This window comes from Scyliorhinus canicula, chromosome 12, assembly GCF_902713615.1.
Source record: "Scyliorhinus canicula chromosome 12, sScyCan1.1, whole genome shotgun sequence".
NCBI lineage: Eukaryota > Metazoa > Chordata > Chondrichthyes > Carcharhiniformes > Scyliorhinidae > Scyliorhinus > Scyliorhinus canicula.
The window spans coordinates 100,899,304-100,926,204 of NC_052157.1; the positions used below are offsets into that span (position 1 = coordinate 100,899,304).

Below are 26,901 nucleotides of genomic sequence, written 5' to 3' on the forward strand. Positions count from 1 at the left end.
CTGAATAGTAATTGCAGTTTATCAATTGTTTAATTTTAAAATCAATGCCCAAGTTTATTTTAATAACTAAAGAGGCGATGTTTGTATTTCTTTCCAGGTTGGTGGTTTTGCCAAATGGAAGGAAAGCGTGGCTGGCTGCCAGCTTCCTTTCTCGAACCCCTTGAAAGCCCAGATGAGAGTGAGGAGCAAGAACCCAATTATGAAGGTGAGTGTCCTGAGCCTCTGCAGGAAGGCCTCCATCTAATTTGCCCAATCCTAGTTCTGGAGCTCCATAGCCTGAAGTGATACCACCAATTGTTTGTTGCTTTTCCATTAGCTGGGAGCTTTCTCAGAGATGCCCACCCTCAATGCCTGTAACTGTGCTGAAGCACAGCAGAAATCTGGCTAATGAAATAACCGCGATTTCTAAATTCGCCAGCACATAGAGCAGGGAGCAGAGCGGCATAAAGACCTCCATACTGCCTTGGTTCAAACATGGATAAAGAGCTGAATTCAAGGGGTGAGATGAGAGCGACTGCCCTTCACATCAAAGTAACATCTGACCCAAGGGTGGCGTCAAGGAACCCTCGCAAAATTCCTGGTGTCGCCCCTGAATAGCCAAGCACTAATTTTATTTTTATCCCTCTTGTTTTGATTTTCTCCAAGAGGAAATATTTACCCTCTAGCTATCCTACCAATGCCTGTTATCACCTGAAACACATCAATTACATCCTTTGACCATGTGTGGCGTCATATCTAGCAGAATTTAATTCAGTGGGAATCAGGGGGAAACTCTCCGCTGGTTGGAATCATACCCAGCACAAAGGATGATGGTTGTGGTGGTTGGAGGTCAATTATCTCGCCTCCAGACATCACTGCACGAGTTCCTCAGGGTAGTGTCCTAGGACCAATCATCTTCGGCTGCTTGTTCAATGACCTTCCCTCCATCATCAGATCAGACATGGGGATGTTTGTGGATGATTACACAATGTTCAGCACCATTCGCAACTATTCCGATAATGAAGCAGTCCTTGTCCAAAGTTACATTCGCACCACACAAGTGCCAGGCAATGACCACCTTCTACAAGAGAGGATCTAACCACCACAGTCAACATCCTGGGGGCAACCATTAATCAGAAACTGAACTGGACTAGCCATATTGATACTGTGGCTACTAGAGCAGGTCAAAGGCTAGGAATCCTACGGCGAGTAACTCACCTCCTGACACCTCCCAAAGTCTGTCCACCATCTACAAGGCACATGACAGGAATGTGATGGAATACTTCCCATTTGCCTGGATGAGTGCAGCTCCAACAACACTCAAAAGGCTCGACACCATCCAGGATAAAGCAGCCCGCTTGATTGCTCCTCCTTCCACAAACATTCAAACCCTCCACCACTGACGAACAGTGACAGCCGTGTGCACCATCTACAAGATGCACTGCAGTAACTCGCCAGAGTTCCTTATGTCATGTTCTGTGTCGTGGCCGTAGTATAGATACACACTGAACATCTAGTTCTTTGAACAGTAAGATAGTTTATTAACAAAATGCACACATGGAAAGATAACTAACAAACTAAAATACAAACAGTAATTAATATGTGAATTCTCCTGGAGCTATTTTTCATGCGACTGTCCTCTACTACGACTTACTACCAACTGCTGGATGTCTGACGTCAGATGGTGGATCTCTATCACCACCCACTGGTCGGAGGCCATATAGAACCAACTGTATATACACATTGCTATGCATATCACCACACCTTAGACAGCACATTCCAAACCTAGGACCACTTACATCTAGAAGACTAGACAAGACTAGCAGATATCTGGGAACCCCAACACCTGGAGGTTCGTTCCTTCACTATCGCTGAGGCAAGATCCTGGAACACCCTCCCTAACAGCACAGTGGGTGCACCTACACCTCAGGGACTGCAGCGGTTTCAGAAGGCAACTCACCACCACCTTCTAAAGAACAACTAGGGATGGGCGATTAATGCTGGCCTAACCAACGATGCCCACATCCCGTAAATTAATTTTTTAAAATGCAGCAAATCCTGCAGAACATTCAGGATTGGGTGATAAGTGGTACAAGACATTTCTCAGTTCGAACAGGCTTTAAAGCTCTGATCCAATGAGATTACGCGCAATGGATTGCTGGCCATCAATAATCTTCACCACCCTTCTGTCGTGAAATATATGTTAGTCAAGCGATAAAATATAAAGAAAAATAGAGTTACTAGGAGCTTGTGCCCAAAAATCGCCCATTGATAGGTCAAGTCTGATTTGATTGCCGGTTTCTGGGATTGACCAGAATCTCTTGTTTTTAGTGAACATTTTTGAATATATAAGTACAAAAGTGCAAAACAAATGAACACCCAACGAACATCCAGCATCCCCCCTCCAACACCCCCCCCCCCCCCCCCGCCTTCCAAACGATCCAACAAACTGTTTTTGCTCCCTTGAAATATTCTATATTTGTGTTTTTCTTATTTATTGCAAACTTGACATGGCCAGATGTGGCCAGAATACGTATTTACAATAATTTACAACCATTGTGGTTCAGGAAGTAATTTGCCACAAACCTGTCTCTTGCGGTAGTTCTTCTCCTCTGCCTGTCCCAGATTCTTCTTAGGGTGCATTTATCCCCGTACCCTTCCCCCCCTCACCCCGTGCCCTCTTCCCCCCCTTTCTTTATCTTCCTTGTTCCGTGACTTGTCCTGTCTCTCCCCTACCCTCCCTCACCCCCCCCCCCCCCCCCCCCCTATATTTTATTGGTTGCTGACTATGAACAGGTCTTGAAACAAGTTGGTGAATAACGGCTTCCACGTTTTATGAACACCCTCTAATGACCCACGGCTGGCGAACTTTATCTTCTGCAGCCTGAAAAATTCCGCCAGGTCAGACAGCCAGTCTGAAGCCTTGGGTGGTGCTGCCAATCGCCAGCCATGCAGGAGTCTCTACCGAGTGCTCCAGGAGGCAAAAGTGTCGGCCTCCTCCTCTCCCCATGAAGAGCTCTGTCTGCTCTGAGTCTCCGAAGACTGCCAGTAGTGGACATGGCTCCACCCTTACTCCCACAACCCTTGACATTGCCTCAAACATGCCCCTAACCATGTCCCTAACCATCAGTATCCCTTTGTCCTGTCTCCACCTTTTGAAGGAGGTGTCCATTGTTGCGGGAGTGAACAGCTGGACATTTGCCAGCCTCCTGTCTCTTGCGGATGTCTTCTCTTTGTGGCATTTGTTTCTCCGCCCCACCCCCAGAGTGGACATTTTGGTTAGACCGAAGCGCTGTCTCATTTGATGCCACGTTCGGAGCGTGGCTACTACCATTGGGCTTTTCAAGTATCTGGTAGTGGGGGGGGGGGGGGGGATGGGAGTGTGGTTGGATCTAGCAAGGGGTGGGAGCGAATGGGAGTGTGGTTGGGTCTAGCGCTCGGAGTGATGTTCCTGCACAGGAACTCTCCTCCATCCTTACCCACTCCGCTCTCAGTTCCTTGAACCATTCCGTACTCTTTCTGCGCAGAATCTCGCTCTTGACTGCAGGACCGAAATTCAAAAGTCTTTGTCCTTTATACTGTTATCGTTCCATCAGCATTTGCTGAATTGAGAACGGATATTGCTGATGTTCTTCAACAGAACTTGGTTCAGGTCAAAACTAAGTGGGACATTTTCCGGATGTGGTGAATGTATAGTACTAGTAATTCACCAGTGTATTAGTATCATGTTGTGCCATTGTGTTACAGCTATGTTATGTTGTTGACCTTGTGGACTCCAACTATAGGCCATTGTGTGGCTTCACCCACAGGGGGATATGTTGGGGCATGTACGGGCTCCGCCCATGGGTCCTCCCCTTGAAAGGAAGTATAAAGAGCAGTTGACCTGTAGGCGGATCACAGTATTGTACCAGTCGCAGACAGGCAGTGTTCTAAGCTGATTAAAACCTCGGTTTACTTCTACTCGTGTCTTTGAGTGAATTGATGGTCGCATTAATTTAATCAGCTTAAACACAATTAGAACATAGAACATAGAACAGTACAGCACAGAACAGGCCCTTCGGCCCTCGATGTTGTGCCGAGCAATGATCATCCCACTTAAACTCACGTAACCCGTATACCCGTAACCCAACAATCCCCCCATTAACCTTACACTACGGGCAATTTAGCATGGCCAATCCACCTAACCCGCACATCTTTGGACTGTGGGAGGAAACCGGAGCACCCGGAGGAAACCCACGCACACACGGGGAGGACGTGCAGACTCCACACAGACAGTGACCCAGCCGGGAATCGAACCTGGGACCCTGGAGCTGTGAAGCATTGATGCTAACCACCATGCTACCGTGAGGCCCCAAATTATGGAATCTGTCCTCAAACCTGATCGACTGGAACTCGATCCGCAGGCTGCGGAGGCGAAAGACATTTTTTCGCACAGGCTTCGAAGCTTCAAGGCCTATCTCGCTGCCGCTTCCACACCGTCCGTCACCGATGAACAGAAGCTGAGCCTCCTCCACGCACAGGTGAGCCATCACATTTCTGTTCAGCTCGACGAGGCCTCCTCCGACGCAGACGCCCTCACGATGCTCGAACGCCTCTATGGGCGGCCCGTGAACGAGGTCTACGCACGACACATCTTCACCACTCGCCGCCAGCGCCCTCGGGGAGTCGCTAGATGACTACCTACGTGACCTCAAAGCCCTCGCACGCAACTGTAATTACCAGGCCATTACGGCCACTCAGCACATGGAACTCGCCGTCCGAGACGTCTGCGTGGCGGGAGTCCGGTCGAATTATGTGAGACAGCGCCTGCTCGAAAAGGGGGCTCAGGACCTGGACGACACGGTTGCGTTCAGAGCCTTACTGCGTTCCCGGCTGACCACGCGACCCCCTCATGGGCCCACAACCAAAGACTACCCCAGGCCTGTGCCGCGCGGCCACCCGCCCATCATGGGGGGGCTACTCTGCTATTTTTGCGGCCAGTCTCAACATCCCCGACAGCTCTGCCCGGCCTGCAAAGCGAACTGCAGCAGCTGCGGGAGAAAAGGACATTTCGCCAAAGTCTGCCTGGCCAGGTCTAAGAACTCTAACTCACAGGCCCGATCCTCAGACTCACAGGCCCGATCCTCAGACTCACAGACCCGCAGACCCCGCAGTGTGGCAGCGTGTCTGCCGACTCCATCCCCTGCAGTCACATCATCAGCCTCGTGCTATCAGTGGGGGCAGCCATCTTCCAGCCCTCACAGCACGTGCGACGCACGGGAGCCGCCATATTGGCCATCCTTCCCAACGCGGCCGGCCACGTGCGATCCATGGGGGCTGCCATCTTGGACACCATCTTCCTCACCGCCCGCCACGCTCGACCAACAGGGGCCGTCATCTTGGCCGCCATCTGCTACGCCGCTCGACGCATATGATCAATATGGACAGCCATCGCAGGGCCGCCCCAGCACCCCCGACCACGCCGCCGGCTACCCGCAGCTTAGCGTGGTCACCCTGGACCAGTCACGACCCAAGCACTTCCGGAGCTCCATGATGGTCGTCCAGGTTAACGGGCACGAGACGCCTTGCCTCTTTGACTCCAGGAGCACAGAGAGCTTCATTCACCCGGACATGGTAAGACGCTGCTCGCTCCCAATTTTCCCGGCGCAACAAACCATCTCCCTCGCCTCTGGGTCGCACTCGGTGCAAATCCAAAGGTGCACTACTGCAACCCTAGCTATACAGGGCGCTGAGTACGCTAACTTTAAATTATATATGCTCCAGACCTCTGCGCTCCTCTCCTATTGGGACTCGACTTCCAATGTAACCTCAGGAGCCTAACCCTGAAGTTCGGGGGGCCCCTGCCCCCATTCACCATATGCAGCCTCGCGACCCTAAAAGTCTACCCTCCCCCTCTCTTCGCAAACCTCACTGCCGACTGCAAGCCGGTCGCCACCAGAAGCAGGCGGTATAGCATACAGGACAGGACGTTCATTAGGTCCAAGGTCCAGCGTCTCTTGCGGGAGGGAGTCATCGAGGCCAGCAATAGCCCCTGGAGAGCTCAGGTGGTGGTTGTCAAGACCGGGGAAAAGTTCCAGATGGTGGTTGATTACAGCCAAACCATTAACCGGTATACGCAACTCGATGCGTACCCCCTTCCCCGGATTGCAGACATGGTAAACCAGATCTCACACTACCGGGTGTTCTCCACGGTGGATCTGAAGTCTGCATACCACCAGCTCCCAATCCGCCTGGAGGACTTCCACTACACGGCTTTTGAGGCCAATGGCCGCCTTTTCCATTTCCTCTGGGTCCCCTTTGGCGTCACGAATGGGGTCTCGGTGTTCCAAAGAACGATGGACCAAATGGTGGACCAGTGCGGGCTGTGGGCCACATTTCCGTACTTAGACAATGTCACCATCTGCGGCCATGATCAGCAGGACCACGACGCCAACCTCCACTGATTTTCCCAAACCTCCCAAACCCTCAATCTCACCTACAGCAAGGAGAAATGCGTGAATTGATGGTCGCATCACCAGATATGAGGCTAGAGTGCTTCGCTTTGTAGGTTTGATATATGTTATTGTAATATAAGGTCCGTTTGAAGCCTTTTCAACATCCTTTCTTTGTCTCAGCTCTGAAGACTGTAAGAAAATTACTTCTCATTGTTCAGCGGTTTTGAGAAAAACAGACCTTTTCCCATCAGCCTTGCGCCCAATGGGCGTGATTCAGTGGACCTGAGTTAGAGTCCGATCATCTGCATCCCGCTATCCAATGACATTTTGCTGATTGTTTGGGCCTCGGGATCCACTGCCATGGCTGTGCTAAGACTGATTTCCTGCTGGTGAGCTTGCCAGGAGGAAAGACTCCTCACAGATTGGGGTACCGTTTTGACTGGCTGTACCGCTTTTCCCCTCCCGGCCCCTTTCAGGACCTCCCAAACTTTGGGAGGCCCCTGAGATCCCCACCCCCCTCACTCCCCTCCACCTGACAAGGCTCCTCTGGGCCCGAACCCTGGCAGTGTCCTGGCATCCTTGCAGTGCCACCCAGGTGCCAGCACTGCCAGGGTATCCAGGCAGCAGTGCCAAGACGCCAGGCTGGCAGTAGCAAGGTGCCCATATGCCAAAGGGAGATCCAGGATTGCACCCCCTCCTGTCCCTGACTACATGGGGTCTCCAATGGCCTCTCCAATGGGTGCCGTTATGCCTGGTCTGCATTTGAGTGGACCAGTACTGAACGGCACCTGGTTGAGATCTCCCAGGCACGGCCGGTCAATCCTCGGCGGCGAGTGAATATGACAAACACATATTTCAATGAGCCTAATGGCTCATTCAAATATGCACACCTGAATATCAGGAGCAACACAGGTGGAGAAGGTAATCAAGAAGGCAGATGGCATGCTTGCCTTCATTGGCCGGGGCATTGAGTATAAGAATTGGCAAGTCATGTTGCAGCTGTATAGAACCTTAGTTAGGCCAGACTTGGAGTACAGTGTTCAATTCTGGTCACCACACTACCAGAAGGATGTGGAGGCTTTATAGAGGGTGCAGAAGAGCTTTACCAGGATGTTGCCTGGTATGGAGGGCATTAGCTATGAGGAGAGGTTGAATAAACTTGGTTTGTTCTCACTGGAACGACGGAGGTTGAGGGGCGACCTGATAGAGGTCTACAAAATTATGAGGGGCACAGACAGCGTGGATAGTCAGAGACTTTTTCCCAGGGTAGAACATAAGAACATAAAAACTAGGAGCAGGATCTGGCCCCTCGAGCCTGCTCCGCCATTCAATGAGATCATGGCTGATCTTTTGTGCACTCAGCTCCACTTTCTGGCCTGAACACCATAACCCTTAATCCCTTTATTCTTCATAAATCTATCTATCTTTATCTTAAAAACATTTAATGAAGGAGCCTCTACTGCTTCACTGGGCAAGGAATTCCATAGATTCACAACCCTTTGGGTGAAGAAGTTCTTCCTAAACTCAGTCCTAAATCTACTTCCCCTTATTTTGAGGCTATGCCCCCTAGTTCTGCTTTCACCCGCCAGTGGAAACAACCTGCCTGCATCTATCCTACCTACTCCCTTCATAATTTTATCTGTTTCTATAAGATCCCCCCTCATCCTTCTAAATTCCAACAAGTACAGTCCCAGTCTACTCAACCTCTCCTCGTAATCCAACCCCTTCAGCTCTGGGATTAACCTAGTGAATCTCCTCTGCACACCCTCCAGCGCCAGTACGTCCTTTCTCAAGTAAGGAGAGCAAAACTGAACACAATACTCCAGGTGTGGCCTCAATTGCAACATAACCTCCCTAGTCTTAAGCCCCATCCCTCTAGCAATGAAGGACAAAATTCCATTTGCCTTCTTAATCACCTGTTGCACCTGTAAACCAACTTTCTGTGACTCATGCACTAGCACACCCAGGTCTCTCTGCACAGCAGCATGCTTTAATATTTTATCGTTTAAATAATAATCCCTTTTGCTGCTATTCCTACCAAAATGAATAGCCTCACATTTGTCAACATTGTATTCCATTTGCCAGACCCTAGTCCATTCACTTAACCTATCCAAATCCCTCTGCAGACTTCCAGTATCCTCTGCACTTTTCGCTTTATCACTCATCTTAGTGTCATCTGCAAACTTGGACACATTGCCTTTGGTCCCCAACTCTAAATCATCTATGTAGATTGTGAATAATTGTGGGCCCAACATTGATCCCTGAGGGACACCACTAGCTACGGATTGCCAACCAGAGAAACACCCATTAATCCCCACTCTTTGCTTTCTATTAATAAACCAATCCTCTATCCATGCTACTACTTTACCCTTAATGCCATGCATCTTTATCTTATGCAGCAACCTTTTGTGTGGCACCTTGTCAATGGCTTTCTGGAAATCCAGATATACCACATCCATTGGCTCCCCGTTATCTACTGCACTGGTAATGTCCTCAAAATTACACTAAATTAGTTAGGCATGGCCTGCCCTTTATGAACCCATGCTGCGTCTGCCCAATGGGACAATTTCTATCCAGATGCCTCGCTATTTCTTCCTTGATGATAGATTCCAGCATCTTCCCTACTACCGAACTTAAGCGAACTGGCCTATAATTACCCGCTCTCTGCCGACCTCCTTTTTAAACAGTGGTGTCACGTTTGATAATTTCTAATCCACGGGGACCACTCCAGAGTCTAGTGAATTTTGGTAAATTATCACTAGTGCATCTGCAATTTCCCTAGCCATCTCTTTTAGCACTCTGGGATGCATTCCATCAGGACCAGGTGACTTGTCTACCTTTAGCCCCATTAGCTTGCCCATCACTACTTCCTTAGTGATAACAATCCTCTCAAGGTCCTCACCTGAAATAGCCTCATTTCTATCAGTCGCTGGCATGTTATTTGTGTCTTCCACTGTGAAGACCGACCAAAAAAACCTGTTCAGTTCCTCAGCCATTTCCTCATCTCCCATTATTAAAACTCCCTTCTCATCCTCTAAAGGACCAATATTTACCTTAGCCACTCTTTTTTGTTTTATATATTTGTAGAATCTTTTACTATCTGTTTTTATATTCTAAGCAAGTTTACTCTCATAATCTATCTTACTCTTCTTTATAGCTTTTTTAGTAGCTTTCTGTTGCCCCCTAAAGATTTCCCAGTCCTCTAGCCTCCCACTAATCTTTGCCACTTTGTATGCTTTTTCCTTCAATTTGATACTCTCCCTTATTTCCTTCGACCTCCACGGTCGATTTTCCCTCTTTCTATCGTCCTTCCTTTTTGTTGGTATAAACCTTTGCTGAGCACTGTGAAAAATCGCTTGGAAGGTTCTCCACTGTTCCTCAACTGTTCCACCATAAAGTCTTTGCTCCCAGTCTACCTTAGCTAGTTCTTCTCTCATTCCCTTGTAATCTCCTTTGTTTAAACACAAAACACGAGTATTTGACTTTACCTTCTCACCCTCCATCTGTATTTTAAATTCCACCATATTGTAATCGCTCCTTCCGAGAGGATCCCTAACTATGAGATCATGAATCAATCCTGCCTCATTACACAGGACAAGATCTAGGACCACTTTTTCCCTCGTAGGTTCCATTCCATACTGTTCTAGGAAACTATCGCAGATACATTCTATAAACTCCTCCTCAAGGCTGCCTTGACCGACCTGGTTAAACCAATCGACATTTCGATTAAAATCCCCCATAACTGCTGTACCATTTCTACATGCATCAGATATCTCTTTGTTTATTGCCTGCCCCACCATAATGTTACTATTTGGTGGCCTATAGACTACTCCTATCAGTGACTTTTTCGCCTTACTATTCCTGATTCACCGGCATTGGGACCGGTTCTGGGGAAGGTGGGACCAGTACAAACCGGACGGTCTGCACTTGGGCAGGACTGGAACCGATGTCCTAGGGGGGGTGTTTTCTAGAGCTGTTGGGGAGGGTTTAAACTAATGTGGCAGGGGGATGGGAACCAATGCTGGAAGTTGGAAGGTAGTAAAACAGGGACAGAAACAAAAGGAAGTAAGGGGAAAAGTGCAAGGCAGAGAAGACATAGTCAGAAATCCATAAGGGCGACAGTACAAGGTACAGTGACTGAGGGGAGCACAGTGAATAGGCCCAGTAATAACAAAAGGAATAAAACTGGAGATGTTAAGATTCAAAACAGAGGTAAAAAAACCAACATAAGTGTACTTTACCTGAATGCTCATAGTATTCGGAATAAAGTAAATGAGTTGGTGGCACAAATCATCGTAAATGACTATGATTTAGTGGCCATTACTGAAACATGGTTAAAGGATGGTCACGACTGGGAGTTAAATATCCGAGGGTATCAAACTATTCAGAAGGACAGAGTGGATGGTAAGGGAGGTGGTGTTGCTCTGTTATTTAAGGATGACATCCGGGCAATAGTAAGGGATGACATCGGTGCTATGGAGGATAAGGTTGAATCCATTTGGGTGGAAATCAGGAATAGTAAGGCGAAAAAGTCACTGATAGGAGTAGTCTATCGGCCACCAAATAGTAACGAGATGGTGGGGCAGGCAATAAACAAAGAAATAACTGATGCATGTAGAAATGGTACAGCAGTTATCATGGGGGATTTTAATCTACATGTCAATTGGTTTAACCAGGTCGGTCAAGGCAACCGTGAGGAGGAGTTTATAGAATGTATCCGCGATAGTTTCCTAGAACAGTATGTAATGGAACCTACGAGGGAACAAGCGGTCCTAGATCTTGTCCTGTGTAATGAGACAGGATTGATTCATGATCTCATAGTTAGGGATCCTCTCGGAAGGAGCAATCACAATATGGTGGAATTTAAAATACAGATGGAGGGTGAGAAAGTAAAATCAAATACTAGTGTTTTGTGTTTAAACAAAGGAGATTACAAGGGGATGAGAGAAGAACTAGCTAAGGCAGACTGGGAGCTAAGACTTTATGGTGGAACAGTTGAGGAACAGTGGAGAACCTTCCAAGCGATTTTTCACAGTGCTCAGCAAAGGTTTATACCAACAAAAAGGAAGGACGGAAGAAAGAGGGAAAATCGACCGTGGATATATAAGCAAGTAAGGGAGAGTATCAAATTGAAGGAAAAAGCATATAAAGTGGCAAAGATTGCTGGGAGATTAGAGGACTGGGAAATCTTTAGGGGGCAACAGAAAGCTACTAAAAAAGCTATAAAGAAGAGTAAGATAGAGTATGAGAGTAAACTTGCTCAGAATATAAAAACAGACAGTAAAAGTTTTTACAAATATATAAGACAAAAAAGAGTGGCTAAGGTAAATATTGGTCCTTTAGAGGATGAGAAGGGAGTTTTAATAATGGGAAATGAGGAAATGGCTGAGGAACTGAACAGGTTTTTTGGGTCGGTCTTCACAGTGGAAGACACAAATAACATGCCAGCGACTGATAGAAATGAGGCTATGACAGGTGAGGACCTTGAGAGGATTGTTATCACTAAGGAGGGAGTGATGGGCAAGCTAATGGGGCTAAAGGTAGACAAGTCTCCTGGCCCTGATGGAATGCATCCCAGAGTGCTAAAAGAGATGGCTAGGGAAATTGCAGATGCACTAGTGATAATTTACCGAAATTCACTAGACTCTGGGGTGGTCCCGGTGGATTGGAAATTAGCAAACGTGACGCCACTGTTTAAAAAAGGAGGTAGGCAGAAAGCAGGAAATTATAGGCCAGTGAGTTTAACTTCGGTAATAGGGAAGATGCTGGAATCTATCATCAAGGAAGAAATTGCGAGGCATCTGGATAGAAATTGTCCCATTGGGCAGACGCAGCATGGGTTCGTAAAAGGCAGGTCGTGCCTAACTAATTTAGTGGAATTTTTTGAGGACATTACCAGTGCAGTAGATAACGGGGAGCCGATGGATGTGGTATATCTGGATTTCCAGAAAGCCTTTGACAAGGTGCCACACAAAAGGTTGCTGCATAAGATAAAGATGCATGGCATTAAGGGTAAAGTAGTAGCATGGATAGAGGATTGGTTAATTAATAGAAAGCAAAGAGTTGGGATAAATGGGTGTTTCTCTGGTTGGCAATCAGTAGTTAGTGGTGTCCCTCAGGGATCCGTGTTGGGCCCACAATTGTTCACAATTTACATTGATGATTTGGAGTTGGGGACCAAGGGCAATGTGTCCAAGTTTGCAGATGACACTAAGATGAGTGGTAAAGCGAAAAGTGCAGAGGATACTGGAAGTCTGCAGAGGGATTTGGATAGGTTAAGTGAATGGGCTCGGGTCTGGCAGATGGAATACAATGTTGACAAATGTGAGGTTATCCATTTTGGTAGGAATAACAGCAAACGGGATTATTATTTAAACGATAAAATATTAAAACATGCCGCTGTTCAGAGAGACTTGGGTGTACTAGTGCATGAGTCACAGAAGGTTGGTTTACAAGTGCAACAGGTGATTAAGAAGGCAAATGGAATTTTGTCCTTCATTGCTAGAGGGATGGAGTTTAAGACTAGGGAGGTTATGTTGCAATTGTATAAGGTGTTAGTGCGGCCACACCTGGAGTATTGTGTTCAGTTTTGGTCTCCTTACTTGAGAAAGGACGTACTGGCGCTGGAGGGTGTGCAGAGGAGATTCACTAGGTTAATCCCAGAGCTGAAGGGGTTGGATTATGAGGAGAGGTTGAGTAGACTGGGACTGTACTCGTTGGAATTTAGAAGGATGAGGGGGGATCTTATAGAAACATTTAAAATTATGAAGGGAATAGATAGGATAGATGCGGGCAGGTTGTTTCCACTGGCGGGTGACAGCAGAACTAGGGGGCATAGCCTCAAAATAAGGGGAAGTAGATTTAGGACTGAGTTTAGGAGGAACTTCTTCACCCAAAGGGTTGTGAATCTATGGAATTCCTTGCCCAGTGAAGCAGTTGAGGCTCCTTCATTACATGTTTTTAAGGTAAAGATAGATAGTTTTTTGAAGAATAAAGGGATTAAGGGTTATGGTGTTCGGGCCGGAAAGTGGAGCTGAGTCCACAAAAGATCAGCCATGATCTAATTGAATGGCGGAGCAGGCTCGAGGGGCCAGATGGCCTACTCCTGCTCCTAGTTCTTATGTTCTTATGTTCTTATGATTTCCACCCAAATAAATTCAACCTTATCCTCCATAGCAACAATGTCATCCCTTACTATTGCCCGGATGTCATCCTTAAATAACAGAGCTACACTACCTCCCTTACCATCCACTGTGTCCTTCCAAATAGTTTGATACCCTCGGATATTTAACTCCCAGTCATGACCATCCTTTAACCATGTTTCAGTAATGGCCACTAAATCATAGTCATTCATGATGATTTGCGCCGTCAACTCATTTACTTTATTCCGAATACTACGAGCATTCAGGTAAAGTACAGTTATGTTGGCTTTTTTACCTCTGTTTTGAATCTTAACATCTCGATCAGTAACCTCGCCTAAGTTATATTTCCTCTTAACTTTTCTCCTAATTTTCCTTGTCGTTGAACCCTTATCTTCATGTAACAACCTGCCGCGTCACTTACCATTAATGTTTTTACTTCCAGTTTTATTCCTTTTAGTATTACTTGGCCTATTCACTGAGCTCCCCTCAGTCACTGTACCTTGTACTGTCACCCTTTTTTGATTTTTGACTATGGCGTCTCTGCTTTAAACTTTCACCCTTACTTCCTTTTGCTTCTGTCCTTGTTTTACGACCTTCCAACTTCCTGCATCGTTTCCCATCCCCCGCCACATTAGTTTAAACCCTCCCCAACAGCTGTAGCAAACACTCCCCCTAGGGCATCAGTTCCAGTCCTGCCCAGGTGCAGACCGTCCGGTTTGTACTGGTCCCACCTCCCCCAGAACCGGTTTGAATGCCCCAGGAATTTGAATCCTTCCCTCTTGCACCATTTTGCGAGCCACACATTCATCCTATCTATCCTGACATTCCTACTCTGACTGGCGCCTGGCACTGGTAGCAATCCTGAGATTACTACCTTTGAGGTCCTACTTTTTAGTTTAACTCCTAACTCCTTGAATTCAGCTTGTAGGACCTCATCCCGTTTTTTACCTATATCGTTGGTGCCTTTGTGCACCACGACAGCTGGCTGTTCATCCTCCCCCCCCCCCCCCAGAATGTCCTGCAGCCTCTCCGAGACATCCTTGCACCAGGGAGGCAACGCACCATCCTGGAGTCTCGATTGCGTCCGCAGAACCGCCTGTCTATTCCCCTTACAATCGAGTCCCCTATCACTATAGCCCTGCCATTCTTCTTCCTGCCCTGCTACGCAGCAGAGCCAGCCACGGTGCCATGAACCTTGCTGCTGCTGCCTTCCCCTGGTGAGCCATCTCCCTCAACAGTATCCAAAGCGGTATATCTGTTTTGCAGGGAGATGACCACAGGGGACACCTGCACTGCCTTCCTACTCTTGCTCTGTCTTTTGGTCACCCATTTTATATCTCCCTCAGTAACTTTCACCTGCGGTGTGACCAACTCGCCAAACGTGCTGTCCACGACATCCTCAGCATCCCGGATGCTCCAAAGTGAGTCCATCCGCAGCTCCAGAGCCGTCAAGTGGTCTAACAGGAGCTGCAACTGAACACACTTCTTGCACATGAAGTAGCCAGGGACAGTAGACGTGTCCCTGAGCTCCCACATCGCACACGAGGAACATGACATGGGCCTGGGATCTCCTGCCATGTCTTCAACCTTAGGTCAACTTATACAACTACAATTTCAAAAAAACGAAAGAAAAATATATAAATTAGACACTGAAAAGAAAAACTACTAACCAATCACTTACCAGGGTTAAAAAGCACCTCCTCCCCACCCAGCTTCGAATTCCCACCTAGCTTCAAATTCCCAAACTCACTCTTGGTTGTGCCTCACTCTGGCTGTGTCTTCTCTGGCTCACTGGGAGAACTCACCCAGGGTCTCAGATGCTCTCTGGTTCTCTCCCACTTACCTTTCCGGATTACCTCACTGCACCAAATTACCAAGTTCCAACTTCCCACTCTGGATGTGCCTCACTCCGGCCGTGTCTCCTCGACTTGCGCAAAGATTTGGATAATTAATTATTTTCCTGTTTTTACCAGTTCAAAGGCCACGTGTTGGCGCATTAGGTTTTAGAAACAGGCTTTCCTTCATTGGTGCCTCTGACACTGAATTAGGGAAAGGGTTCTCAGGGCTAGCTGAAGCCTGGAACTTGTAGGCTCTATGAACTCTGCGCTCTGAAGCTGAACTTGAAGAAAGGTTCAGTGTGGTCTTCTGATGCCATAACAATCTCTGCCTTTAGCTTCCAGGCCTTTTCTCTGGAGCATTTTCTGGTGAAATTTCGATGGGTCTTCAATTTCTATTGGGAGCTTCTCTCAACTCAGAATTTTCATTGAGGTTTTGTCTGTGTATCTGTGCTTATTTGAGGGCTCATGGCCATGCTTTGGTCTTAACCCATCTCTGCTCAACACCCGCACTGGCCCCTGGGTCTGGGCCATGTGCCTTCTGAGTGGGCATAACTGTACTCAGTCCCACATTAACCCTGTATGTGCCAGGCACTTATACTACTACACCCACCTCCTTAAATATTCACTCCCTCCACCATCAACACACAGTGGCAGCAGTGTGTACCATCTACAAGATGTACTACCACAATTTGCAACACCCCTTCATCAGCACTTTCAAAACCTGTAACCACTCCCAGCTAGAAGGACATGGGCAGCAGATGCACAGGAACACCAGCATTTAGAGGCTCCCCTCCATTACCATTCCTTCACTGTCGCGGGGTCAAAATCCTTGAATTCCCTCCCGAACCGCACTGTGGATGTATCCACACCTCAGGGATTGCAATGTTTCAAGAAGGCAGCTCACCACCACCTTCCCAAGGGCAATTAATCCTGGCCTAGCCAGTGACGTCCACATCTCACGAACAATTAAAAAATAAATCTTACTCTCCTACTTTGGGACACTCCTTCATAGAATTATAGATTCCCTACAGTGCAGAAGGAGGCCATTTGGCCCATCGCATCTGCACTGTTCCACTGAAAGAGCTCCCTGTCTAGGCCCGCTTTCCCGCTCCATCCCTGTAACCCCACAACCCCACTTAACCTGCACATCTCTGGACTCTATGGGGCAATTTAGCATGGCCAATCCACCTAAAAGGAAACCCACACAGACACGGGGAGAAGGTGCAAACTCCACACAAACAGTCACCCAAGACCGTAATCGAGCCTGGGGCCCTTGTGCTGAAAGGCAGCAGCGCTAACCACTGTGCCTTAAATCTCTTTGATCAAGTTTTGATCACCTGTGCCAGTAACTCCTGATCTTACTCAGTTACTTCGATAACAGTACTATGAAGCACATTGGGATGTTTTACTATCTCGAAGATACCAAACAAATATAAGTTGTTGTTGGTCAGGATACAATACAGGGTACCCCTCTGGGCCATTTTGAACTGGTTTTGGGTATATTTTAAACCATTCTGAAGAACTTAGTTCAGACATATTCGCCAGCATACCCTGAAGAAGATTAAAGCGCCTGTTTTATGTTTTAGGTGAGCCATACAAAGTAATTAAAAGCTATACTGCAACTCAGGATGACGAGATGACCCTGTGTGAAGACGAGATGGTTGATGTTATACATAAATTGCTGGACGGGTGGTGGGTGATAAGGTAAGTGAGAGAAATAGAGATAAGCTTTATAATTCTCAGAGGAAAAGACAGAACGGCATTTACATAGTGCCTCTCACAACTTCAAGATGCGCCAAAATGCTTTACAGCCGATGAACTGCATTTGTCAATACTGCAATGTCAGAAATATAACAGCTAACTTAATGAGGCAATCTGTTCTTGGGTTGAGGAATAAATAATGGCCTGAACACAAGTTAGATCATCTCAGCTCTTCTTTAAATTTAGTGCTGAGAGTGTTCACATCCACCAGAGGCCCTCAGCTAAATTCTTAATTCTTCATCTCAAAGACAGCACCTCAGTATTGCATTGGAGCATCAACTTAGATTTTAGACCATAAGATATAGGAGCAGAACTAGGCCATTCGGCCTACCAAGTACAGACCCAGAGTCCTTAACCGCTCCTCATATGACAAGCCCTTCATTCTGGGGCTCATTTTTGTGACCCTCTTCTGGATCTCCTCCAAGGCCAGCACATCCTTTCTTAGATATGGGTCCCAAAACTGCTCACAATATTCCCGATCTCTTGACCCCCCCTGACTCGACCCCCAAACCCCCAACTCACCTGTAAAGGGGTCCTCAAACCTCCTCCCACCCTCTGCAACCCCCCCCCCCCCACACCTGCGTAGGTTACCCCCCAGGTCAGATCCTCAGCACAGGGAAAATGCCAGCTTGGCACCTTGGCAGCAGTGCCAGCCTGGTACTCGGGTGGCACTGACAGGTTGCCAGGTTGGCAGTACCAAGGTGCCTGGGTGGCACCAGCAGTGCCAGGGTGCCACCCTGCCCAGAGGGAAATCACCGAGGCCTTCGATCCCCTGGGACACACCCACGAGCGCCTTTCCGTCAGGTCTCTGTTTGTGGAGACAAGCACTGAACAGCGCTTACCCAAGATCCCCCAAGGCAAGGGGGTTAGATACCACACCTTGATTAGATCTTGGGAATTCCCATTAGAGAGACTAGCTGTCTCGCTCTAATATGCAGATTTGCCAAAAAGTGATCCACCCACAATGGGCGGGGTTCACATCGCTGTCATAATATACACCAGTATATCATGGTGCAGACACAGACACTGATGGACATACAGTCGGACAAATCAACATGCATAACACCGCAGCCAATCACCAGTTAGAGCACACTCACTATAAAGACAGAGGGCATCAGTTTTCCCACTCATTCGGGATGCAGCCTTTCAGAAGTACAGAGCTTATAGTTTACAGCACAGATCCTCACCATGTGCTGAGTGATTAGACTGGTTAGGATAGGCACAGGTCTTTAGTTAATCTAACATCGTGTTAACCCACAATAAGAGAATGTTCAACAGTTTATAGTTTAATAAAATAGTGTTGTACTATTTTAAGTGTTGGTGGCCTGTATGTGTTCCATGGATCCAGAGCACCCAACACATCAATTGCGATGTCGCTTTAGATCTGGTGAGTCTACCAGTCTGGTTGCACCGTGCCGCACTGCGTTTCCGGCAAAACCTGGCCGGTAGATCACGGCCCAAGTCTTTGGTGCGGGACTTGAACTCATAGACCTTCTGAATCAGAGAGGTGAGCACTGCCCCCTGAGCCACAGCTGATATTATTTTAAAGAGCAATGCTCAACTAATCTACCCACAGTGAAATATCTATAACACTTTTCTGAGTTATCTGCCCCTATGGTCAACCGTTTCACACACTTGTGACAATGTTGCTGTGCTCTCTCCAATTTGCACCTTTCCACATTGTATTGAAATGAAACTCACTCTGTTCCAACCAACTGCATTTCTCTACTTAAAATTTGCTATTTAACCATTAATTCATCATATTATTAGCAATGTTGTGTGGAGTGTAACATTCTATCTCAGAATGTATTGAAATTCCATTGAAAACTTTTCGTCACCTGTAAGGTGGCGTGAATAATGGCTGTTTTCTATTTAGCAGTTGCCATGGTGACAGTGAACTGAAAGGATGTCACAAATCTTTTTTGGCTCATTTTCCGGTTGGCAAGTTGTAACAAGTGGAGTGCCTGCCCAGTATCGGGGCCTCAACTATTTACAATCTATGTCAGTGGCTTGGACGAAGATAGGCAGGGAAGTAAGTTGTGAAGAGGACATAAGGGAAAAATTCTCAGTTTGGGAGAAGTGTTGACAGCAGGACTAAATAGTGTGCAATTCCCATTCCCATTGCGGCCGCTGTTTGGGAGCAATTCAGGACATGCTAATGGGTCAACAATTCCCATTCCCGCCGGCGTCAGATTCGCTGGGGCTGGAATTAGTGCTGGAGAGCTGGAGCTGCTTATAAGCACTCCACTCCCCACACACTCTCATTCCAGGCAAGGAGACGGCCCAAAGGAGAACGCCCCGAAATGCACCGAGTCAGAGCCCCATCGAATGTTGGATGTGGGGGTGGTGGAGAGGTGGGACCCCAGGGTGGGCAGGAGGTTCTAGCCTGCAATCCTGAACTGGGCATGGGAGGAGGACGAGGTGCCTAAGACAGTCAGTGCTGTCCACCTCACCAAGCGGAGTGGCGCACAGTGTCGGAAGAAGATGAATGACCTCCTTAGGGCGGCTCGTGCAAGTCACCACGTCTGTGCTCATGACATCGCTCCTGTCCCTCACTCCTCGCATCACACCCCCACTCCCATAGAAGCCAATCAAAACCTATCTGCCTGTAACTCCTTCACATCCCACCCTGCACCAAACCCCAATACCTGTATTGTCCTCTTTGGCCAGGTGGTTTGTGTTATGGACCAGGATTTAGAGGACCTCAAAGTGTATCATGGAGTTCACCTGACCCACAACTTTGAATAGATTGTGGTTATGGGGAACACACGGGCTTATTCTGCAGGTATAATACAACAGAAATCTACAGTACTTTGTTATGGGAGCGGTGTTTTCAGAACCCCAAAATGTATCATGGAGTTCAACCAACCTCTTGCTCAAAAGCACATGGCTTGGTCTCCAGGTGTGGTATTACAATTATGGACACGTGGGTTTTTAAACACAAAACAATGTTTATTCCATGAATTCAACTTAACCTTTCGAAATAAACATTGGATCCTTTAACACCCCTCACTTCAAAGATGACCCCGAAAATAATACAACACTAAATAATCCCTCAAAATGTTCCTTCAAACCTCCAAGACACTTTACACCTTTAAACAGAAACACATCAGGTTAAAGACATTTCTATTATGAGTTTAAATCACCCAAATGATTCAGCGATATTCTTTCTTGGCAGAGATCACCGCAGACCCAGCTTACTGCAAACACAGACACAGCCAAGCTCTTTGCCTCAAAACTGGCTTTTCCTTTCAAACAGCTCACAGCAAACCAGCCAGGCACTTTTCAGCTGCTCTCTCTCAAACTGAAACCAAAAGCCCCAAAAAGCAGAAGTGATCTCAGCTCAGCTCCCCCCTCTGACATCACTTCAGTAATGTGAGCTGCTCTATTTCTTAAAGGTACATTGCTTAAAATATCATTTCTTAAAGGTACTCTCACATGACAACTTTTAGATTAAAACAGCGTTTATTTATGAAACCATTTAACACTTTATAAACCCACAATAAACATCTTAACAACTATCAACACCAATAAATCCTCAAAGAATACAGTACTCTATAGATAACCCTTAATAAATTCCCAAACACGGAAGACAAAAGACCCTTTTTAAACACAGAGATCAGGTTTAAATTCTCTACTGAGAGCAGTTATCTCTTTGAATCATCCAAATGAACACATCCATGCACATCTGCTGGCTTTCACTGCAGCTCTTCTCTCTGGAAACAAAACTAAACACACCCTGCAGCAAACAGCCTAAAGCAAAAGTAAAGCAGACCGACAGCCCAGCTCCACCCACACTCTGACATCACTGATAAACACCCATTTCTTAAAGGTACATCCATACAGATATTTTTATAAACACCCATTTCTTATAGGTACTCTCACATGACACTTGCACACACCAGCTACATGCTCTCCATAGAACCCACCTCCATGCATCTCACCCTTTATGTGTTCCCGAGGGGAAAAAAAGGCCCAAACGGAAGGAAGCAGGAAAAGCTCGGAGGGGTGTCCTGGACCTTAGGCCGAGCAGAGCACGATGGAGTTAGTCGGGGAGTTGTAGGAGATGGCTATCTCCGAGGCAGAGGTCAGCATGCAACAACCAAGTGAGCTCCAAATGCAGAGCTGTGTCCCAAGAGCAAGTTAGTCACCCCTCTCCCCCAGACCTCTCCTTCCAAAGATCTCACCGTGTGTCTCGTCTTTCGTCTTCCAGGATCACCATCAGACCAGCCTGGCCCGTCTGGGGTACCTGACCCCCAGCCACATCCCCAGAACATCCCGGACCACCAGTCCGGGAACCACACTGACTTCTCGGCTCTGCATTTACCTGCACCCTCCACCATCACAGAGACTATGTCACCTCAATGGGGCATTTTAGTGAAGAGACTCTGGGTCACCTCCTGGTGGGCACGTCACACATGCTGCAGCACATCAGGTGGAGATAGGAACACCTGAGGGAGTGGACAATCGGAGGGCTGCCCGATCCAGGGAAACAGCTGTCATCCGGCCAGGTATAGTGCTTCAGGAAAGTATGATTCCTTGACTGGTGGAGATGCAGACACGGAGCCGGGATCTGCAGCAGGGTATGTCAGCAAATTGCCAGCGTCTTCAGGCACAGATGGAGGAGTCCAACCACCTTGAGGCACAGGAGATGGTGCTGAGAATTCGTGGTACCCAGGCCAACACTGAACGGGTGACGTTCGCGGTGGAAGCTTTGGGTCAAAAAGTCACAGCCATGGGTCACGACGTCTAAGGCTTGGGTCACATTGTGCGGTCGATGGCTGAGGCGCAGGGCAGCCATGTATCGGGCCCGCATGGACATTGCTGCAGCATTACAGAGCTTGACCCAGTCACAAAGGGTCATGGCTGAGGGCATTGAGAGAGTTGGCCAGGCACTGACTAACCTGGGCCAGTCACAGAGGGTTGTGATTGAGACAGTGAGGGACATGTCTCATTCTCTGATGGACGTGGCACAGTCTCAGTGCTCCATTGCAGAGGGCATCGAGACCATGGTTCAGACGAGGGCGGGTTTCCAGGACTGGCAGTTCCAGGTGACGATGGGGCTGCTGGAACTCACTCTGGCCTCACCTCCGTCCCATGGAGTAGCCCGGGGGTCATCAAGCACCCCGAGGGGAGGAGGAAATGATGGGGCTAGTGCCTCCCGCAGAGGAGATTCTGGAACACTTTAGCGCTTCTGAATCCCCTCCACCTTACACCGGTGCACCTGACGGGCATAACAGGATTACATCTGTGACACCTGAACATTGGCCGGGCCAGGCCCATCCAGGTCCAAACCCTTCAGAAAATGGCCACCAAGGTACCTCAGGTCAGAGAGCGAGATACACATCATGGCGTGTTCACATTTGATGTGCCGTCTCAGATCACACCTAGAAGGAGCGGAAGGCCACTTGAGGAAGTTAGACACCAGTTGGCATGGATGCAGCACACAGGTTAGAGGTAGGCATCAGGGCAGAAATTTTTTTATAGTCACCATTAAATACTTTTCACCAACATTTCGACCTGCCTCAATCCTCTGTCTGAAGGGTGTGAGGGATGAGCTGGGCTGATAGAGTGTGTGCCCTGTGGGTAGTGTGGGAGGCTGGTGGTGTGGGTGTTGGAGGATGACACCGGGCATGGTCCCCAGGATAATTGAACGCTCCACTTGGGCTCATCCTCAGAGGTGGCAGGGAACGGGGCCAGAAGTGCAGGACAGCTTACCCAGTGAGTGACCCATCACCACTCGCCATCTGCGTAACTGCTCAATATGGGTGATGGGGCACCACTTCATATGGGGTTGGGGGGAGGGAGAGTATAGAGAAGTGGGGCAGGGTGGTGGGCCTGCCGGTGGCCAGGCCTCCTAGTTGGCAAATCTGGAGGTGATAAGGTTGTCCCATGTGCAGCAGCCCTGGAGCTCGTGTTGGGGGGCCTACCCAGGCTCCATGCCTGGTTCTTCCTGGCCATCCTCCTTGTCAGATGAGGCCTGATGTTCTTCCTCCTCTTCCAGCATGACACCCACTGCTGCACGATGTTGTTGAGGACACAGCAGGCCAGCACCATGACCGAGACCATCCTGGGGATATATTGGAGAGCCCCACCGGAGTGGGCCAGGCATCGGAAGCACATCGTGAGGACACCAATGCACCGCTCAGTGACACTCTTGGTTGCTGCATCAATGTTGTTATAATGGTTATCCACATTAGTCTTGAGCCTCCAGACATCATTATCCAAGGCCTCAGTGAATAGTCTTTATCGCCCAAGAGCCAGCACCGCACCCTTGGGTGGGCATCAAAGGTGCCAGGAACTGACGAGTTCACCAGGATATGTGGCACGTGCTGCCTGGGTATTGCGTGCAGACGTGCATGATGGGCAGCTGGTGGTCATACACCAACTGACATTCAGGGCGTGGAAACCCTTCTGATTAATGAAGGGCACCCCCTGATGAACTGGAATACCTGTGTGCCATCGAGCACCCCCTGGGTCTGAGATATGCCAACAATGGTGGCAAATCCTGCTGCCCACGAATCTTGGTGTCCCGACTGAAGGTGAAAAAGTCCGATTCCCAGGAGCATAGGCAATCCATCACAGTGTGGAAGCATCTGGTCCCCGCATGGCCCCTGGAAAGACCCAGAGACGGCCACCGGGAGCAGGTATCCTCCTCCATACCTTTGCGGTGCCAGGTGCACCATTGTCTGAATATAGATGGCGCACGGACTCCCTTGTTAGCCGGAGTCTTTGGTGGCACATGTGGTCTGGCAGGCCCTCGAAGGACAGATGCCGACGGTATGAACGGGGCCTGATGTGACGTCTCCTTCGCACCTCCTCCTCAGCCTGTTGGACGGATGGCACTTGTGCCTCACCGGCTGGCCCCCTGTTCTTCTGACACAGTCTCCCCTTGTGCACCGATCCGCCCCGAGCAGGTGCTGTGCCTTCAGCCTCCGTGGGCCCACAATGATAGCTGCAGCCAAGTGGACAGTGAGCATTGCTGACTGTACTGCGAAATTCATTCTCAGCAGTGGGGGGAACAGAGAAGACTTGTTGGCAGGATGAATATCCTTTTGTCTAAACAGATCCAACAAGCTAAACAGCAACCCTGATTGAGCTTTAGCTCCACTCTCCACATGTCCCCCCCCAACCCATTCCCATCCCTTAGCTGTTCGCCCCCCCCCCCCCCCCCCCCCATATGTTGCCTTTCACACTGCACCCTGTCCCCATTAGTGAGTGGTTCCTGGGAGCCTCTACTCTCATCACCCGTCCCTGTCAATAGGGATATTGATGACTGCCACAACCCGTGTCAGTGATAGGGTATGGGGCCCCATTGGGGTCTCCTGTGGGTCTCCTCACTGTGTGGGGTGTGTGTTATCCCACAAACAGGGTGGCACCAGGTTGTGCAGTGGAGAGGGTCAGCGTGTGCTAATCGCCTCCATGATTAGAGGCTTGTGTGTGGGCAGGTTTTACGGATGGTGGTGAGGCAGGTGTGTCTGATGGGAGCATAGCTGTGGTGTGATGTGGGTCCTGGGTGTGACACTCAGGTTGTGATGATCTGTCCAGGGACAGGATGGATGGGAGCAGGAGCACGGTGGATATTCCGGGCTTGGAGGCAGTTAGTGGTGCTGAGGGGTGGGCTAGCTGATACTAACTTTTGAGGCCCCTGCCCTGAGAGGGGCTGTGTGCCAGGTTGGTGCCAATGACCACGGTGCATGTGTCCTTTGTTTGGGGTGAGCTCTGGTATGCCCCTGCTTCCTCTGCAGTGGGGCTGAGCTTCTGATGAGTGACCTGAGGAGTGGCAGCACACGGCGTGTCACTGATTGAGCTTGACCACGCCCATCCTGTCGATGGGTCAGCTGGGGGTCAGAGGGTTGGGCTCCCCAATGACCAGAGGCTCTGTGAACATGTACAGGACACAGTGAGCAGTCAGCAGAGTGGGCCCGTAACTTGTACCAAATGGGTGCTTTTAAAACAAATACTGCAGCAACGGTGGCCTGAGCCCCCTGCACCCCCCCCCCCCCCCCCCCCCACCCTGCTCAGCCCTGGCAGGCACTCTCCAGCTGAAGTTTTTAACAGTCTTTCAAACTTTTCTACCTTCTCTCTCCCCCTCAGCAGCCTTGGCGCTCAGTCCCCATTCGTAAATAACCTTCGTAATAAATCATCCCCACGTGACTTCTGCCTGAGAGGGGCGGAGCATCGAGTAGGCGCGGAACATACTGGGTCAAACGTGCTAAATACATTTAAATGCATGGAAATGCCAGTTGTGCATGCCCCTGCTGGCACGGGGGGTGGGGGGGGGGAACCTCTTTAGGGCTAACGGCGCGGGGCGCAGATCTCAATTTTGGCCGGAGACCCGATTGTGGGTCACGTTTGTGGCACGAGAAGCAGAGAATTTCACCCAAGGCATCTACAAAGGGATAGAGACAGTTGAAATGAGTGGGCAAAGATATTGGCAGATCCGGTGGCAGCAGATAGGAGAAGGTTGCACATAAGGTAGATCCCACCAGGATCCTTGTTTTTTGGTCTTTTTTGCCGGTTCCCGGGGGAATTTGGTGGACAATCCCGATCCATCTAATTGTATAAGGCAAAGGTCGACGTGACTATGTCAAAAGTTACAAAAAAGGTTGCTGGAAAGAAGGGTGTGACGGAGCCGGAGAGAGTACGAGGCTCCTTGGGAGGGAAGGTGACAGAGACAACCTTGGGGGCGTGACCCCTCCTATCAAAGTGGAAACGCTGACTGGAGTAATGGCACATGAATTCAAACAATAATTTGATAAACATTTTGAAAGGCAAGGAAGGGAAATGATGAAGACTCTCAAAAACATCTATTGAGGAGGCACTTGACTTGAAACAGGAGACGTTAGGAAAACCTTCGGAGGCTCTGAAAGAGCATGGTACGGTGCTGAAAGGTGTGCAGGGGATCGTGTCGCAGCATAGCGACCCGATTGCCTCATTGGAAGCCAAGATGCTGCTAGTGGAGGAGAGAAACATGAGACTGGGCAGCACGGTAGCACAATGGTTAGCACTGTTGCTTCACAGCTCCAGGGTCACAGGTTCGATTTCCAGGCTTCGGTCACTGTGCGGAGTCTGCACGTTCTCCCCGTGTTTGCGTGCGTTTCCTCCGGGTGCTCCGCTTTCCTCCCACAGTCCAAAGATGTGCAGGTTAGGTGGATTGGCCATGCTATATTGCCCTTAGTGTCAAAAAGATTGGATGGTGTTATGGGGTTACAGGGATAGGGTGGAGGTGTGGGCTTGGGTAGGGTGCTCTTTCCAAGGGCTGGTGCAGACATGATGGGCCAAATGGCCTCCTTCTGCACTGTAAATGTTACGATTCTATGACCTGGAAAACAGGTCAAGGAGACAGACCTTTAGGATGGTGGGGCTGCCGGAGGGGGTAGAGGGCCCAGGGCAAACCGATTAATTTTTGCCAGATGTTTGCGAAACTGGTGGAGATGGATGTCACCTCCTGAGCTGGATAAGGCCCACCGAACATTCCAACAGAGGCCTCGAGCGAATGAGCCACCACGGGAAGTGGTACTTCGTTCCCACAGCTTCCAGACGAAGGAGCGGGTCCTGAAATGGGCCAAAGCAGGATGTGAGGCGGGAAGGAAGCAGCATCCGGATTTATCAGGACGTCGGGGCAGAGCTAGCGAAGAGGCATGCAACCTTTAATAAAGCAAAAGTCGTGCTACATAAAAGTGGAGTGCGTTTTAGAATGGTGTAACCGGCGAGGTTGAGAGTTACGTATGACTCGAACAATCA

At 48.8% G+C, this 26,901-nt stretch overlaps 1 protein-coding gene across 2 annotated transcripts in view; it reads left to right on the forward strand.

Annotated features, from left to right (window-relative positions):
• Positions 1–26,901, forward strand: part of ncf1 (neutrophil cytosolic factor 1) — a 162,423-nt gene that overhangs the window by 92,042 nt on the left and 43,480 nt on the right. For both annotated transcript variants that reach the window (XM_038813725.1, XM_038813726.1), the window contains 2 exons: positions 98–205; positions 16,980–17,097. In XM_038813725.1, coding sequence (XP_038669653.1) covers positions 98–205; positions 16,980–17,097 — 226 coding nt within the window. The remainder of the gene's footprint in view (positions 1–97; positions 206–16,979; positions 17,098–26,901) is intronic.